The sequence below is a fragment of the Gigantopelta aegis genome, chromosome 7 (assembly GCF_016097555.1).
Source record: "Gigantopelta aegis isolate Gae_Host chromosome 7, Gae_host_genome, whole genome shotgun sequence".
NCBI lineage: Eukaryota > Metazoa > Mollusca > Gastropoda > Neomphalida > Peltospiridae > Gigantopelta > Gigantopelta aegis.
The window spans coordinates 38,184,611-38,204,913 of record NC_054705.1 but is presented as its reverse complement, the minus strand read 5'-3'; the positions used below and the strand labels follow the sequence as shown (position 1 = coordinate 38,204,913).

The window sequence follows — 20,303 nt, the reverse complement described above, 5'->3', positions numbered from 1 at the left end:
TTGGCTCCCGGTCTATTAATATGACAATCTCAAACTAAACAGTAGATTGGATAATCGTATGTACATGTCTCTAAAAAAAACTGATGAGGAATTTTTTTGGCGTGGCTATCAGACAAATTTGTATATCACCTATTACACTGAGCCCTGTTATTACCATGGCAATACCCACCTATATTGAAATAAAAAGACAGGATACCATGTTTGTTCTCTCTCTTCCCTGTGAACAATCACATTTTTACAAATGTATATTACCTTTGTGTGCTAATGGGATCCGGTTCAGAATGCAGTTCTACACCAGACATGACGACTTCATGTCAGTAAATTATTAAAAAAAATATATATAGCTAATTACATACACAAAACAATGACCACCTCAGCAGATCCATTCAACTGATTGGGTGATTACCAAATGTTTGACATCCAATAGCCAATGATTAATTAATCAATGTGCTCCAGTGGTGTCATTAAACAAAACAAACAAAGCAAAGAAGCTGTAATACATACATGTACATGTATATATACATGTAGCAGTGTGTGTATGAGAAGAGACATAAATTGTTTTCAAAATATAAATTTACAGTAATATGTTACACATTAATCAGCATCATACTGGATCAACCGAATATATTTGTATGTAATGTTCATTTTATTCTAAAATACATGTACCGGTAAATGAGTAATCTCACAAACAATTAAATTATATTATTGCAGGATTGAATTATGTACCAGTACTTTATTGTATGCCTTGTTCTAAGATTTATCACATCGAATATGTTGTCAATATTGAAATAAATGTAAAAGTATGTGTTACAAATATGCAATTATTTCTTTTTAAAAACACAAAGTAGAATTGTGGCAGATGGCACTTACAAATGAAATGTAAATTTAAAAAGTTACCAAATATTAAACCAATAACTCCATACCAAACAGTGACATAATTATTGTCATGTGACTTATACCCAGACCCTCAAAAAACAATATTAAGGCCTAAAAAAATATATGTGACTTTCAGGTGTTATCATTTTAAAAACAAAATCGGCTAGGTACATCATGTAGGTAGGAACTTTTTTTTCTTTTTGTTCTTAAAAATCAAATCAAACCATAATTGGCCATGGTGTTCCGAATCTAATTTGCTGATTGCAAAAAATCAGGAATCATGATCTTTAATTATTATTTTTTTCAAACAATTTCAGGGTCCCTACATAACATTAGGGTAGGTCGCAAAACCGGAAACATTCATATTTTGTTTAGGCCTAAGTACTGTAACCCACTTCCGACACATCTGAAAACTGTTCTAAGGGAACCGATAAATTCTTAAACGGTGTCGAAGAAATTACTTGCTGCACTGGTACATGTCTGAAACATCCAAACAGAAGCCAATACAACATTGTTTAAATACTGCATATATTAATACTTCACAGTAATCATTGCAGATAGTGATCATGTTTGTGATACTTAATTAGTAATTACTAATCACCGGAATGGACCTCATTTTCCACTAGTAAAGAAAGGGAATAGTGAATACCACCTATATAAATAAGATGTCACATCATATCTGTAGTTCAAGGTACTCTTTGATATTAGCCGATATTAAATAGTATTATTTTCAAAGCATTTTTATTTCCATGACTAACCTTTTAAATGTTTTTAAAACAAATTATATATGTATTTGTCGTGTAGAGGCTCGCATTTAAAAACACTTTCCCTTGTATATATGATACTGACACAATACCATATATGTATATACACATACATATATACTCTTCAAAAGAAGAAACGCAAAACCACATTGTCGTAACATTTGGAGAATTGATTTAATTATTGAATGGTGAGTCCGATAATTACCAAATGTTGCAGGATTGTTCACAATTCACTCTAGTCCATTGTGAGTAAGTGATAGGACACACCACCAAGGTCAAGGTCATCTGGAGTCAATACCGGGTGTGGCCTCCGCGTGTGTTGACAACTGCCTGGCACCGCCTGCCCATTGAAGCAACCAGAGTACGGATGACGTCCCGGGGGATGGTGGCCCACTCGGCCTGCAAGGCTGCTGCCAGCTCGGGCAGGGTCTGGGGCTGTGGTTGTCGCTGTCGGAGGCGTCGGTCCAACTCGTCCCATAGATACTCAATTGAGTTCAAATCCGGTGATATCGATGGCCAAGGAAGGACATTAATGTTGTTGTTCTGTAGGAAAGCCGTTGTGAGACGTGCTGTGTGAAGCCTGGCGTTGTCATGTTGGAACACTGCGTTGGCGTTGGCCATAACTGGAACGATGTGTGGCCGGAGGATCTGGTCAATGTAGCCCTGTGCATTCAGGTTGCCCTGCACGTGGACCAGGTCAGTTCTGCCAGTGTGTGAGATGGCTGCCCACACCATGACACTACCCCCGCCGAATCTGTCCACTTCCTGCACGCAGTTTGCCGCATAACGTTCACCACGACGCCTATACACGCGACATCTTCCATCATGACGTCGGAGCAGAAATCGGGACTCGTCACTGAACCACACCTGTCTCCATCGCAGTTGAGGCCATTGTTGATGAATCTGGCACCACTGCAGTCGGAGTCGACGGTGTTGTGGTGTTAAGATGACACCTCGAACTGGACGTCTGGCACGAATTCCTACCTCACGTAGGCGGTTCCGTACGGTCTGGTCGGATATCCTGCGCAAACCTGGTATTGCTGCCGCTGTGGAGGTGGCAGTAGTCAATCGTTCCCGAAGGTGGCGTACCCGGATGTAGCGGTCCTGCCCGGGGGTAGTGACCCGTGGTCGACCGGATCTAGGGAGGTCACGTGTTGATCCATGTTGCTGGTAACGGTCCCACAGTCTGGAGATGGTGCTTGGGGACACATGGAATGCCCTGGCAACGGCCGTTCTGGATTCGCCTGCGTCTAGTCGGCCGATGGCATTGTTTCTCTGCGGTTCACTGAGACGTGGCATGTCCTGGATTGTCAACTGTCGGCCAGATACAGAGGCCAGGCAAGCGAACACCCTGCACTTTTATACTGTCGGTGTTCATGTTGCACATGCAGACAACGCACGTGCAGTGGTGACATGGTTTGCACGTGGCTGCGTTTTTGCGAATATTCACATTTTGGAACTTTATTGTACAGTAGCTGCGTTTTATCGAATGTAACCGTGGGAATGTGTTTGGGACATGCAATGACCTTATATTCACAAAGCATGAACCGGTAGGAAACATAAAATCGGAGTTATAACCCATTTGTACCCTTTTGCGTTTCTTTTTTTGAAGAGTATATATATATATACAGACACACACACACTAGATGTGTTCCCTTTTCTCAAGCCTCAGTGTAAACAAACACATAAACCCTGAGCCAAAATCATCTTTATTATCTAACATAATATTTGAGATGGGGCAAACTGACAAATTGTTGGGGCGAACTGACAGATAGTTGGGGGTGAACTGGTTTGGGGGCGAAATCTGGTACCCAGTTTACTAGTACATGTACCATAGCAAGTCAACTGGTGAAAAATTGAAAAATTGAAATATTTATTTGAACTATTTACATGTTTTGCTGGCATATTGTTCCCTCCTCTTTCATAACCATCAATATAGGGGTGGGGGTTTGGGGGTTTTTGGTAGTTTTTGTACAGAAAATAACGGGGATGAGGGGATAATTTTGCACAACTTGCCAATTCAAACTTGCATAATTGCCAATTTTTTCGATTTTTTTTGTTGTTGAAAAATTGGGTTACAAACTCGGACTCCTGCTTATGGTAGTACTAAACCAAATAACTTCCGGCTGGGTCAAACTTCGAGGTGCACCCAACTTTTGATAGAGAAGTGAACACCACAAGTCCTGTGATTGGTTATAAATGTGAGTGTGTTGGTTGTAAAAAATAATAGTTTTATCTGGGTAAAAAAAAGATGCAATTTTATTTCATTTAGTACCAATGTGTCAAGTAGCCTTGTGCTTGAAACATGTATGGGGTACCTGTGAAAAAAAGTACTCAAATTTTGTGCGGAACTAGGGTAGTCATAGACACTACCCGTTATCTCAGAAACGAGCAGCTTGACCCCCAATTTTTTCTGATTCACTTTAAGTGTGAGGGGTGGTAGTATTTAAATCCGTGACATTTATGTCGGTTGATACGTTGCAGGTAGGAGTTTTAGCCACATATGTTACTATTGTCGTCTATGGGATTTGATTTGGTACTATACACCCTTATGTACATAATACAACGTAAATATGTACAGAGCTATATGATATGCACTGGAAAATACCAATAAAACGTAACATAATGCAGGCCTTCTAGAATACGGTGGCCTGATGCCCGAGGCCAGTATTTTTTGGATTCGGGCCAGTAAAAGTTACTTTGTGCAATCCCGATGGCAAGTGGTATTTAAAAAAAAAAAAAAAAAAAAAAAAATTCAATGCTGTCCTACGATCATACAAAAACAAAATAAACATCTACAAGTCACTTCTTTCAATTTGCTATCACATACAATATTTCAGTAACAAATAGTTGGCCACCAGTAATCTCTGACCCATCCATGACATCAATATACCTACTGATATAACTTTATTAAAGTTATAAAGTGTAAACATTGGAAAAACAAAAGTTCATCGTTTTGCCGCCATTTAGTTTTTTACACTGAAATCCAAAGATTTGTTACTCTAATACTAATAATATGCAAAATGGTAACCAGTCTTTTATTAGTTTTAAAGGTTGCACGTTACTATTTACAAATACTTTAAATGTGTAAATTATTAATTTACTTTATAAAATATGACATAAATTGCAAAAAAAGTTTTTTTTTAAAGTTTAAGAACACAGTATCATGAAATAGATAAATTTAACAAAGTACCCAAATTGCAAATTTACTAATATGCTGTGTGTGTGTGTGTGTTGAAGGGGGGGGGGGGGGGGGGGGCCGTAAACTGCAATACATGTACACTTTATGCTAATAAAGGTTCTTAATTGTTTCTTTTCTCTTTTTGTTTTTTTGAGGGGGTGGGTGGGGGGTAAGTTCCCATTCATAAGTAAATGAATAATGTTGTTAATTGTTGTAATGTCTCGGTAACAGGGATTATTTTTTATAACTTAGGTGGTTTTAGTGGAAATAATTATTTTAACGGTAACTTTATTCTAAACTGAAGAAAATTATTTGCATATTTTTCTAAACAAACCATAAAGCATGCCCAATGAGCCTATCTGTTGAGTAAATTGACAAATTGATTAAACATGATCTCAGTATGAAAAATGGACATTAAAAAGTTAATTATTTTAAATTACTGTTTTGTTTTGTTTTATCAACAGTTAAAATTGGGCAAGTGAATTTTTCACCATGGCCAGTAAATTTTCAAATTCACTGGCCCTATGGCAAGTGAATTTTAAAAATATTCTAGAACCCCTGCATATTGAAACAAAAATAAAAACGAGCTACTTTTACTTACTTGTAAAAAAAATCCAACAACAGTCGAGCAACATCGATGTCTTTCTTCAGTTCGTTCTGTTCTTTGACTTCGTTCCAATGAATTATTTCGGAACCGATACAAACTTGCTTAACTCTATTCAATTTACTCCTAATCCAGGCCCGTCATTTTTTTTCACATTCGGTAAGCTTTTTGGAAACTTTCTTTCAACTTTTTCTGTGGAGTCGCCATGTTTTTCTCTTTTTTAACATGTGTTCTACGTCAGAAAAAGGTCACGTGATGCATTTCAAATGCATGACAAGTCGAAGGGAATCCGCCGTCTAAAAACCAGACTTTATTTGACGGTTGAAGAAAAAAAAAAATTTGATATGTACGAAAAAATATTTGGCAAAAATGCATATTGAGCTACTACGAACGTTTGGGGGACCAAAAACACATTGGATATACAGATGTGGATATTCTGGACAAGAAAATGTAAGTAAATTGTCATTCTAACAATTAAAAAAGGTTTTATTAGCCGGAAACTTGTTATAATTGCAACAAAGTCAGGAATGTCCCTTTAATATTACTTAATGATAAAAGTCATACATACTTTCATCCTGCAAGTGGTTCTTTCACATCCATTGATTTAACCCTTTGTAGTCCATCACTTTGTCTTCATTTCTCCTGGAAAGTTTGTCCAGAACCTTCCAATTTTGGAGAATGATGGGCCTCCATCACTTGAAAGGGTACAGGGGCAAACTGGGATCAGTTTCGGCATCTATGCAGCACTCGACTGCAACAAACTGCCATGACTGGTGCCGATGATCCCATGTCCTTGTTCACCTCCATCTTGAAAGATATTGCAGAGGAAACTATTCCTAAACCATGGTTCAATGAGACATGCAAAGATGCAATCAGAGCGAAACAGGACCCTCGAGAGGTTCAAATGTAAACCTACCGGGGATAACCTGAATAGTTATCGCATTGCTCGGGCAAAGGCTCATAAAGCTATCAGACAGAGTAAGAAATCATCTTGGAGAAATTATGTTTCCAAGTTGAGTTCTCAAACATCTGTGAAGTCTGTCTGGAATAGGATACATAAAATCAAGGGAAAAGAATCCAATAATACAGTTCACCATTTGTCTGTCAATGACACATATGTGATGTCTCATCATGACATTGCCACTGCATTGGCAGACAATTTCTCTCATAAGTCTTCTTCTTCTTTCAGTACAGATGCTTTTACATCTGTCAGAAATAAAGCTGAAAAGCAATCTATTAACTTTTCATCTGAAAATGCTGAAGTATACAACAAGCACTTCTCTTTGGAGGAGTTGCAGGACGCTCTACGTAGAGCCCATGATACTTCAGTAGGACCAGATGAAATACATTATCAACTCTTAAAACACTTACCTGAATCATCCTTAATGGTTCTATTAAATATCTTCAACAAAATCTGGATTTCGGGTGACTTTCCTTCTGACTGGAGAAAAGCCATTGTCATTCCTATTCCTAAACCTGGCAAGGATCCAACAAATCCTACCAGTTATCGCCCTATTGCTTTGACAAGTTACATTTGTAAAACCATGAAAAGAATGATACTTGTCTGGTATGTGCAATGTGGGTTCAAGCCTAAACGTAGCATGGTTGACCATCTGACTTTATCTCAAATTTCTTACAGAATAGGTCTTTCAATGTATGAGTGGGATCTATGTTATTCGATTCTCAGTCCCAAGAGATGGGTGTGCCTCAAGGTAGCATCCTGTCAGTAACTTTATTTTCCATGAAAATTAACAGCATCACCCAGTGTTTAAAACCTGGCGTTGATAGCTCGTTATATGTCGACGGTTTTCAGATTTGCTACAGGTCATCCAGTATGAGTATCATTGAACATCAGTTGCAGCTTTGTTTGAATAAACTTCAAAAATGGGCCACTGACAATGGATTTCGATTCTCAAAGTCAAAAACCGTCTGTATGCATATCTGCCAGAAAAGAGGTCACCATTTAGATCCTCAGCTGTTTCTGGACAAAACTCTGGTTCCAGTTGTGGAGCAGACCAAATTTCTGGGGGTTATTTTTTACAGGAGGCTATCTTTTGTTCCTCATTTACAGTATCTGAAAAAGAAGGGCTTAAAGGCCCTCAATATCTTAAAGGTTATTGGCAAGACTGAATGGGGGCAGATTGAAAGGTTATGCTTCGACTTTACAGATCTTTACTTCAGTCTAAACTTGATTATGGGTGCATTGTGTATGGGTCAGCACGTAAGTCTTACTTGCAAATGCTAGATCCTATACACAACCAGGGACTTAGGCTTTGTCTTGGTGCTTTCAAAACATCTCCTGTGGAGAGATTGTATGTCAATGCACATGAACCTAGTTTGGGTGCTAGACATGCAAAGCTTTCTCTGCAGTATGCTACAAAGATTAAATTAATGCCAAAACATCCTACACACAATGCGGTGTATGATAATAAATATATGAAGTTGTATGCGAAACCGAACGTGATTCGAACATTTGGTCTTCGCATTAAGCAGTTTTTATAATTTTCCAACATTGACTTAACAGACATTTTGGAAACGACTTCATATTTTATTTTGCCACCTTGGTGTATCAAACCACCAAAATTTTTATTGAATCTTGTGCATAAAAAAAAAAAAAGCAAAGATGCAGTTATTTATAAACAACATTTTATGGAAATCCAAGAGAGGTACTGTGATTACATTCCTGTTTACACAGACGGATCATGGGATGGGAATTCTGTGGCTTGTGCTACAGTTTTTCCATCAGACACAATAATTTCCATGAGATTGCCTGATTCAGCATCAATCTTTACTGCTGAAACCTGGGCAATCATTAAAGCCCTGGAACAGATTAGGGATTCATGTGCATCCAAATATATTATTTTTACAGACTCACTTTCGTGTCTCCAAACTCTACAGTACATGAAATTGGAGCACCCCTTAGTTGGAACGGTGATACGAAAGTGTGTCTCTTTATCAATTGCTAGTAAAGATGTTATATTTTGTTGGGTACCCAGCCATGTCAGCATTATGGGTAACAAAAAGGCAGATGTTACTGCCAAGTCTGCTTTGAACTTGCCCCGTGTCCATTTTGGTGTGCCCTACAGTGATTTTAAATTTCATATCAACCAATATATCTTTTCAACTTGGCAAGACGATTGGGACGGTGCGGTTGCGAACAAGCTTCATTCTGTCAAGGAAGTCCTGGGGGAATGGCAGTCATCCTACAGGCGATGCAGGAAGGATGAAGTAGTCTTGTGCCGTGCCCGCATCGGCCATACATATTTGACGCATTCATTTATTTTAAAGAAGGACCCTCCACCTCAGTGTGAACATTGTCAGTGTACACTGACTGTGCGTCACATTTTGGTGGAGTGTGAAATGATATATTTGGCAACAGAAATGTTTTGGAATCTTTTAAATTCCACCCAGAATTAATTGTAAAGTTTAAAAAATACTTTGACTTCTATACAAAGTTTTAAAATGTACTTACCTTGATTTTATGTATTGTATTATACTTTTCCCCCACAACTCCTTACACTGTGGTTTTAGATGAATATATATATATTAATATTATTTCCATTTATATACTTACCATTTGTGACACCCAATAGCCGATATGTATTTTTGTGCTGGGGTGTCGTTAAACAAACAGTCATTCATTCACATATTTTGACCTTAAGTATTTCCAAACCAGGTGTTTAATTGTTATCAAATTTTGAATATGTGTGTATGTATGTATGTATGTATGTATGTGTGTGTGTGTGTGTGTGTATGTGTGTGTATGCATATGTGTGTATATATATATATATATATATATATATATATATATATATATATATATATATATATATATATATATATATATATATATATTGTTTTACCAATGCCATGATGTATATATATATATTGTTTTACCAATGCCATGATGTATATATATATTGTTTTACCAATGCCATGATGTACCCCAAGAGAAACTTTGTTGGGGACATGGTAATATCAGTACCTGTTACTTCCCTTATGCATTTACAGCAATTTAAGGACCGGCCTCAGTTCAGGGGTTGATTTTTTTTTTTTTTTTACCACTATCCCAAAGGAATAGTGAATTTCAAAAAACACTATTCCGTCTAAAAATGTACTATCCCTTAAATTATTAATGTACCACTAGTTTTCCTGACTGTGCTACGTCGCCCTGTACAACATTGTGTAACGAACAATTGTTTATATACCAGTCTATGCATTACTGCGTACTAGCTGGAATTACAAACAAACTCATTTAAAACATTAGTCTCGATCAAAAAGACGTTTATTTTGTACCAGTCTCAGTAGCACGAGGATTTGTCCTGCAGAAAAATGTAGCTGTAGAAAAAGCGTAAGCGGAATAGTCGCAGGCGATTTTCGGTATTCTGTGCTTTATTTTCACTTTCATGACGGAATATTGGAAGAATTGTTTTACTATTCCGTTTCGAAATTTACTATTTGCGGAAAAGCGTAAAATTCATCCCCTGCAATGACGCAGTGCCTATGCCATTGGACTACAGGTTGGTAGGTACAGGGTTCGCAGCCTGGTACTGGCTCCAACCCTCTTCTCTCTTACTAACAGAGCACAATATTTCATGCAAAGCACTGTTCTTTTCGCGTGTCATTTATGAAAAATTAAATTTACATGAACCGCAAATCAGTTATGTCCTGACCTGTAGATGTTCAGAAATTAAAACTTGCAGACTTCACGATTACCGGAAGTTTATTCATGCAGACATACTGCTAAGCTTAGTATTCCGAGAAATGTTTTAAGACTGATTTTTAGATAGTACAGTCAAACTTTGATAACTTGATCCTGAAGGGGACGAGGAAATAGTTAGAGTTTCAGGGAGTTCGAGTTTTCGAAATTAGAGTACAAATTTGAAACTGCATTGCACCTGGTTGATTTCGCTTAATATTGTAAGAAGCGTCTGAACTCTGAAAACTACGCATCCCCAGTTAAAATGCGAATTAACATATCACTGTCACCACACCCCACACCACCCGATCTCATCCTGCTCAACCCCAACTGTTGGCATCTTCGACGCCTGTGGTACATTCATTTTGCATATATTGTACTAAACCAAGTGTTTTTGCCGATTCCGTTTGATTGCGAATTTTACGAATTCCGCGATTTCGATTGCGGCGTCGCAATAGACTGGGAACGAGAACCGTGTCATCCAAGTTTGTTACGATGTTGTATATGAATTTCACTTAAGCGGGATACTAATTTCTCGGGTGGGATAGCAGATTTTGAAATGTTTGTATCCAACTAGGATACTGCCCAAAATTTTAAATCTCCGACTCTGTACAAGTTGTTTGAAAATCTATTTAACGAGTAAAAGTGAATTGGATATATTTTTAAACAAGTTGTAAGATAAGTGGTATCTAATGGACATTAAACAAACCCCTGCAGTTGCCTGCAGCAATAGGCAATGCCGTGGAGATTTCCACAGAATTTTTCATTCCCTGCGCAGCTTTTTCTTTTGCCATAGACTGTATTGGATTTTTTCAAGATTTATTTTTTCCTTATTGTAAAAAATAAAATCCACTGTATACTGTGCAAACTGAAAAGAGGGACATGGCCTTTAGGTTAAATGTAAGTTGTGTAAGTAAGGTGCAACAATGAAAGAAAATTAAGTTAACTATAAATTTACTGCAATTATTTTCCATCAGATATGTTTTTACATGTCTGCATGCACACACACACTGATAAAATACTTTGTTCATGTTTTGATCCGACATTGTGGTATAGGATTTGAAGTGAAAACAAAGGTGTTGTCCCTCATTAGATAAAAGTACATGAAATACTTTCTTAATGTTTTGATCCGACATTGTGGTATAGGATTTGAAGTGAAAACAAAGGTGTTGTCCCTCATTAGATAAAAGTACATGAAATACTTTCTTAATGTTTTGATCCGACATTGTGGTATAGGATTTGAAGTGAAAACAAAGGTGTTGTCCCTCATTAGATAAAAGTACATGAAATACTTTCTTAATGTTTTGATCCGACATTGTGGTATAGGATTTGAAGTGAAAACAAAGGTGTTGTCCCTCATTAGATAAAAGTACATGAAACTTGGTTGGAAACTTATTACTATTAGGGGAGGGACATAGCCCGGTGGTAAAATGCTCTCTTGATGGCATGGTCGGTTTAGGATCGATCCCCATCAGTGGGCCCATTGGGCTATTTCTCGTTCCAGCCAGTGCACCTCGACTGCTATACGAATGATGATGCATATAAAAGATGCATTGCTACATAGTATAATGGAAAAATGTAGCGGGTTTCCTCTCTAAGACTATATGTCAAAATTATCAAATGTATTACATCCAATAGCCAATGATTAATAAAGCAGTGTGCTCTTGTGGTGTTGTTAAACAAAACAAACTGTTATTATTATTTTTTTTAAATATTTTTCTGTTTACAGGTGAAGATGGCTACTTGTTAACAAGCTTCTATGGTATAGAGCCTGACCAATTGGTTTCATCACCGTCTCTGGTGAAAACATCACTAGCATCAATTTCTGCCTTTGATGTTAAAAGGAGTCTTCGTGGTTTAAAGGCTTATTTAACAACTCATTCAGGGGAGCATTATGGATTGTTCTGGAGACCAAAATATCCTACCATGACGAATAAGTTCTTAGAGGTGAATTGTGTTTCTTTCCCACTCAGAAGTTTATTTTTGTCTTTTCTGCTCATGTATTCTTGATTACCCATTAATCTAACTGAGTAGAATATTTCATCTCCATTAACTCAGTCTTGCCATTAGCACTTCGGTATCGGTGAAATTTGATGCCAATTCCGAATGGGATAACAGAGTAGGATGGATAGCGCTAGCTGGTATTATTACATATATATGTACATTAAATTATTATTACTATATATAAATTTTGGTTTCTGTATTGTGTGACATATATAGACAGAACCACATACCAGATGTTTTGTCATTTTATTTATTGCACAAATTTATAGTGCACAAGAATATTGTACCACAAGACCACGTAGTGGTATGAATCATGCACATCACTGATGACGTAACGCACACATGGGTTCGATTTCTTACTATTTGTATAATTATTTCTTTTAAAACATGTTGGACATTATTATTTAATGAAAATTTGTAAAGGATGTATTTGCCAAAAATAACTGATAATACAGACTTTGAAGTAGATGATGGATGGATTACTCATCGATTGAAAGTGAAAATAAACTGTCATAAACAATGATGTCATGGATCGTGATCGTAGGGTTTAAAAAATATTTAAAATTAATATTAATGGTGCAAATAAAGTGTGACATTTGACCAAAAAATTAACTTTAACTAATAAATAGTCCCATTTTCAGCAATTTCAACAGGGGAATAGTATATATTTTGATGACAAAAATAAATTTTGTGGCTAAGATGTATAGAACTAGGAAAATTTGTATCTATTTTGATGACAATGGACACCTTTTCATAATGTCATTGTAATATTCTGATGACAATGGACACCTTTTCATAATGTCATTGTAATATTCTGATGACAATGAACACCTTTTCATAATGTCATTGTAATATTCTGATGACAATGGACACCTTTTCATAATGTCATTGTAATATTCTGATGACAATGGACACCTTTTCATAATGTCATTGTAATATTCTGATTAGTTAATAATACAAGTTTTATTTATTATCTTCAAGGTTTTTTAGTGTTGACATGTTGGCATGGACCTAATGCAATTTTATAAACATCTATACATCTGTAAATGGTTGCTGATAAAAAAATATTGACATTATACATAGAAAATTATATGTATTTTCAGAAACTGGAATTATGGAAAAAAAAATTAAATAACAAGGCACATATTTAGATTAGTAAAAATGTCTTAACTATAATTCTGGATGTGCTTACTTAACTTCCTGAAAATTTGAAGAAGATATCTCTTGTAAGTACATGAATATAAGCTCTTGAATATTTCACTCTGAATAGGATTTCACCATTATGATTGGGACACATGCTTTACAATAGCAGTTTGAACTAATTAACATTCAATAGTTGACATTTTATTACTGTTATCATAAAAACATATAATACATTCATATGATAATAATTTAAAACAATCTTAGCTTCCTAAAAACTCACATGAATGTGATCATAGAAGTGTTATTTCAAAGAACTGTGACATTTTGAACACCTCCCAAAATGTCAAATAAAAGACAATTAAACTTTCACAGAACTAAATACCCGGACAACATAAATAGCCCAAAGTTACTCAATTATGTACTTAGTGTCCATTTAATCTGTGATTAGCGATACATTGCCACTGAAATGCCCACATTCTTAGCATTACCCTGGACCGTTATGGTTGGGACACAATAATTAACAACAAACTGTAGCTTCAAAAGAATTGTTCACAATCCATGTTTTGTAGCATACACACATATTATTCTCTAAATAATGTTTGGTACCTCATCTGAATGCATTTTAGAATGCATAACCTTCATACATCAAATATTTGGTGCTTTCAATGAAAAAATGTACGAATGATTGAACATAAACTGAACTTTGTCAATAAATCTAAATGTGTATTGGATACCCACATACTTGTAGTTGCATATGCACATGAAGTATAAAACAGCTTAACTACTCAATCAAACACCATACGTGTCCATTTAATCTATGATTATCCATACATTGCCACTCCAATGCATAATTGTCCCATCCATAACGGCAACCACATTATGTTTATATATATTTATTTATTTTGTTTTCTTTGTAAATTCCCTTATATTTAGGCACTTCTTATATAACTTATATAATTTACAAAGCATTTACTCTGTTAGCATCTGTCGGTTGTAAATGATACCTTGTTTAAAGCTGCAGTGTCTGGAATATTTTTATTATTTAACCATTTAGAACAGAAAATCCCATTACGTTTGGTGCATATAAGACGCCACACTCCGAATTGGTTTCACTACACTGGCTTTTCCAAGATAAAAATAAACCCAGTATTTTGAAAGTGGGACACTTTTGGCGGGCGCCCACTGGGCTAAAAATAGTACGGTTCGGCTATTGTTGCATTACAAAAACCGAGCGGATTCTAGCAGTCAATTCCTAGCAGCCAATTCCTAGCAGCCAATTACGCTAGCAGCCAATTTCAGCAGACACTCATGGCGACGTTCTAAACACCGGACTCATACGCCTTTCGATTGTTACCTGTATTTCACACACTTTTAAACACACTGTTATGCTAATTTTTATTATTCACTACAACTGAAGAATTTTAGAGTTTTAAAGAGTGTCTTTATATAAAAACAACACAAAAACAAAATAACAACCAAGACTCATTTTCACAGTCTTATTGTTACTAATATCCGTATAAATACAACTTAACTGTTTTATTAAGCACTTTTATAATATCTGAAGTATCACTTTAAAAATCCTTCTGTACTACGGTAATATAGGATGTCCAACTAGTTTTGTATAGACCACACCACAACACACATTATAAAAGGCGTTTGAGTCCGGTGTTTAGAACGTCGCCATGCGTGGCTGCTGAAATTGGCTGCTAGGAAGTGGCTGCTAGAATCCGCTCAGTATTACAAAATGGCGAGCATTGTTCTAACTGGCTAGTAAGCATTTGACGATATGCGTTAATGACGACAACTCACGAGTGAATTAAAAGTGCAGTTATGCTTATATTTGAACTTAGAACTTGACTGTATACGATTGAAACCAGACACTGCAGCTTTAATTACATTTAAGTAACCAAAATTTGTTTTGTATTCCAACAAACATTTAATAACAATGGATTGGTACATTATAATCTTCTTATGACATAAAACATGTTTGAAACATTCACTGCTATTAAATTTGGTAGCTTTTAGAGGCATGTAAAGTGATATTATTGCTAAAAAATCATCTATATTGTTGCCGTTATGGTTGGGACAGAAGCGTTATGGTTGGGATACCATTAGTTTTGGGTCCTTAGTCTGGAACTGTCTTTGAGAATTAAGCCCACTGTTTTAGAAAATAATAATAATAGGTTACGGAAATGTGTGCAAGAGAATTGGATGAATAGTGTAACTATATAGTATTCTACACAACAATATATAAGGAAGAACCACCACCGTTATGGTTAGGACAGGTGTTACATGCTACCAAAGGATACGAGAAGAGAGTGTGACAAGCATAGAAAGAATAAACTACACTAGTTATTTACATTATCACTACATTTGTTATGAAATTGCTCATATTAGGCACAAATAACTGATTTATCTTAATTTTTATTCATGCAGAAACAACTATGCTTTCTGTCTGAAAATAATTTACCATTATCCAGTGTAAGGCAGAGCTTATTTTTTCGAATAATTGGCATGAAACTGCATAGCCCATGGGTAAACATCTATCATAGTAATATAAGCCCGCTACATTCATGCCCAAGAGATCGTAATCGAAGGGATTTATAGGAACTATTCTAAAGGCAGACTCTATGTCTGTTTTTGCTAGCATGGTCCCAGGCCCTAACTGATTGATGTGAAATATAGCTGTATCCAAGGTTTCATACTGTACAGTTCTGTCTTTCTCGGCAGTGCCATCATTGATCGATGACCCCAATGGATAAGATAAATGATGGATAATTCTATATTCTCCTTGCTCTTTCTTAGGTACTAAACCTAGTGGTGAGATTTGTAGGTTAGGGAAAGGAAGTGTGTTAAAAGGCCCGGCAATCCTACCCAATTTTACCTCTTTATAAATTTTTTGCTTTAGAACTACTGCATTGTCTGTGGCCGATTTTAAATTTGGACTAAAATCTGTATGTTCTTGGGCCTTTGTAACATAAAGAAAAACCTTTTCTAAATCCAGATTCTAAAAACTCTATTGACTTTATATTATATCCAACCAGAAAGGGGAGCAACACTCTGAATTTAACTGGTGTTATGTTGCCGATTAGATCGGGATCTGGGATTCGGGGCTGTGTGACTAGTGGAGAAGGAATTAGCTGACAAGCTGTTGCCTGATTTTTCGGATTTTGAGCATTTCCGAAAGGAATGTAGACCCCCACAGAACTTGCAAGCATGTTTGAACCAACAGTTGTTTCTGTGACACACACCATTCTTTTGAAATACATAACACACTTTACTTTGACTGGAGGAGTTCTGCCCCTTACTTGTCTGAGGGCTAGGATGTGTGTTCCTATGAGTGAAGCTGGTGTTACCCCCTGTCATGGCTTCCAGAAACAACTCGTTATTTGGTTGGTCAAATGGCAGCAATTCCAGGGTGGCCTGCCTCCATTTTCGAAAATGTATGTCATACATAATGGCAGCGTAATCACCCGCCTTCTTTGCAATTCGCTGAATAATATTTGCATATTTCATCAGAGGTGCTGCCAAATCTGGCCTAGCTTTTACAAGAATGGTGACATAAATCTGGAATGCTGTATTCCACAGGTCCAACGACCGGATGTACACTGGCTTGGCTTTAGGCACCAGTGAAAATGTATTAGTTTGAAATGTCATATCAAATTGATCACTGGGCCTGTTCTGTAATAGCTTGCCAAAGTCAACATATTGGTCAGCCCAAATTTTCTGTTTTGTTTTAACTTCTACATTTATGTCAAGAGGGCGGGTGATGCTGCCGCTAATATTTGCGTTTGTTAAAGCATTACAATTTAGACCCAGTGCTGCTGTACCTGTTAATTCGGATATTGCCTCGTGCGCCACTGCCGTCGCCGAGTCAACTATACCCCATCCAGCATTGCTTGAAGAAGCCAGGTTGTCAGGATTACTTCGTGTTCCTGCTGCGTTGGTCAGTGGACCTAGCTCTGAATGACAAGGCCCTGTCACTGTTGCTGATGGTGCTGGTCGTGCGTTTATCTGCCTTCATTACCCTTACAACCTCTGCCGCAATTGCTGACACTTCAGGAGGTACGGGAATTGGTGATGCTGTCTGGCCTAAACTCTGTGTAGCTGCTGCTGCCGGTCTTGCCATCACAACGGGAACCTCACTTTCGATTTCAGCCTCCCTGGGTCGGCGTCCCCTAGGTCTTATCAGGGCATGCCTTCTCACCGCTGCACGACGTGTTCTTGGCATTTCACTCAAAGAAAGGAAAAATAAAAATAAGCCAATGCCAACCGTCACGTATTTGTCTGCATAATGCAGGTCTACTGATTATAGTTATGTACTAGTTTGTAAACTTTTGTCACTCTTGTCCACAATTACTGAAGAGTACATTCGCTGTGTATTTGCTTCATTCAAATTACTGCACTGAGACCATTTCTATTACAATTCATATATAGTTGTGCATTAAGGTGAACATTAGAAGCTCATAAAAATACCAAACAAAACACTGGCTGTGGTCTAAATGTCTAGTAATATCACAACTATGTAGGTCACACAGAGCCCTCATGTGATCTATAAATAATATACTAATAGAACACAACTATGTAGCTCACACAGAGCCCACATGTGATCCATAAATAATATAACTAATAGAACACAACTATGTAGCTCACACAGAGCCCACATGTGATCCATAAATAATATAACTAATAGAACACAACTATGTAGCTCACACAGAGCCCACATGCGATCTATAAATAATATAACTAATAGAACACAACTATGTAGCTCACACAGAGCCCACCATGTGATCTATAAATAATATAACTAATAGAACACAACTATGTAGCTCACACAGAGCCCACATATGATCTATGTATACATTAAAACTAAGACAACTATATATCTCACCCAGAGCCCAACCCCTCTTTTTTATTTTTTTATTTTTTATTTTTATTTTTTATTTTTTTATTTTTTTTTTGTTCTTAATTATTAAAATTGTAAAATGTATATTGTTTACGTAATTCTGTAAATTCATATTTTAATTATAGCTAAGAATACTATGTGTATCCCCTTCTATTTTCAACACTCTTGGTCACGTTAGTTCAAGACATTGTCTAACGCTATCTCGCATTGTGTTACTTAATCACAGTTCAAAGCCCTGACCTTGCGGTATGATGTAATCACAGCTCCACGCACACTTCTCAAATACTTTGGTAGCCCATGGGTTTCATTTAGGTGAACCCCATCGTGACAGTAGATGTTAACTGGACTATTTTTCAAACCCCTATGCTTGTGATATGAAATGTTCATTTTGTCCAATACTAATGCCTTGAGGTTTTGATTGATCTGTCTTACGAGACAAGTGCCGGGTTCTTTGTCTCGGCAATAACTGCATTATACAAACATGTTGTACTGAACAACCTAAAACGAGCCCTTCTGCAATAGCTATAATGTTTGTGGCTATTCTTGTGGGTGCCACATCGAAATTATCCACATCATTTCCACCAATTTGTAACATGACCACATTTGGTTTAACCATTGCGACGTGCTCGGCAAACTGTCCTTGAATTAAATCTCTTACTAGACCGCTACCTTTACCCATGAACTTTACCAAAAATTCGGAATCGTCCAGTCTCGGATTCCGCCATCCTGAATTCCTTCTATTTGCGAAGGTTCCAAGTCTGCGCACATAGCTATGACCCAAAACTGACACTTTAATTTCCATGATCTATTCTATCAAGTCAAAAGTTAATTAACCAGCTATTATAATTCCTAATTAAAACCCGACAAAGCTTTCTTACCTTGTCTCAGAGCTTCCTGACAAAAGTGACGCTTACCGGACAATTGACCAATCAGCGACACTTGACCAATCCACGACACTTCATCCCCTATCGTTATCAGTTCCACCAATCAGCAGACTTCATCTGCTGTTAGCAGTTCCAGTTAAACAAAGACTGGGGCACAAGGCCCCAGCATGTCGTAACCCATCTCATAAATATAATTAAAAACACGTGTTTAATTGACAATTTATTGACCGATTTCATTGATTTTTGCAATTACAAATTTTGCGGTAATTACTCTATGTAAGCATATATCATATTCACTTAAGGAAGTGTGTTATTTTAATTTGCACATAATTGCAGTTTTTATAAAATATGTTTGTCACGCCAAAAGTTGCCGTTTTTCACATGTTTTGTCAACTTTGTTGCTAGGTATCTTTACTTCCGTTAGTGTGATTTGTCTGAAATTTGCAACATATATCAAATGGGTACATACAAATTAATTGACAACAAAGAACCATCAATAGCACATTAATGGTAATTTTCAGAAGCTGAAATATACTGGAGACAAGAAAATGGAGTCTTATTTGCACCAGGCCTTAATAAGTTACGTAAATTTTATTTTAGTAATTAGACTCACTAATATGGCTTCGATTTCTTACTATTTGTTTAATTATTTCTTTTAAAACATGTTGGACATTATTATTTAATGAAAATTTGTAAAGAATGTATTCGCCAAAAATAACCAATAATACAGACTTTGAAGTAGATGATGGATGGATTACTAATCGTCGATTGAAAGTGAAAATAAACTGTCATAAACAATGATGTCATGGACGTGATCGTAGGGTTTAAAAAATATGAGACATGAAGGGAAAACAAAAGTTGAATATCTTGAATGCAATACAGTGTGGCATAATTTGGCATTAATGTTCAATACAGGAATTAAAATGCATAATACTATTTTACTTTATTCCTTAGTCTTGTTATCATCTAGTGTAAGTGTCAGGTGCTGGGGTCCAGGGTTGAGTTTGACCCTCGAGTAATCAAGTCCAATATTTTGGATTCGTGGAGGCCCAGCCTGGCTGGGGTCATAACATCTGATTATCATCTAGTGTAAGTGTCAGGTGCTGGGGTCCAGGGTTGAGTTTGACCCTCGAGTAATCAAGTCCAATATTTTGGATTAGTGGAGGCCCAGCCTGGCTGGGGTCATAACATCTGATTATCATCTAGTGTAAGTGTCAGGTGCTGGGGTCCAGGGTTGAGTTT

General features: G+C 36.7%; 1 protein-coding gene across 1 annotated transcript in view; it reads left to right on the top strand.

The window, feature by feature from the left end:
- LOC121378064 overlaps positions 1–20,303 on the top strand; it is a 293,865-nt gene that overhangs the window by 79,548 nt on the left and 194,014 nt on the right. Inside the window, exon 8 of the mRNA XM_041506164.1 lies at positions 11,854–12,071. Coding sequence (XP_041362098.1) covers positions 11,854–12,071 — 218 coding nt within the window. The remainder of the gene's footprint in view (positions 1–11,853; positions 12,072–20,303) is intronic.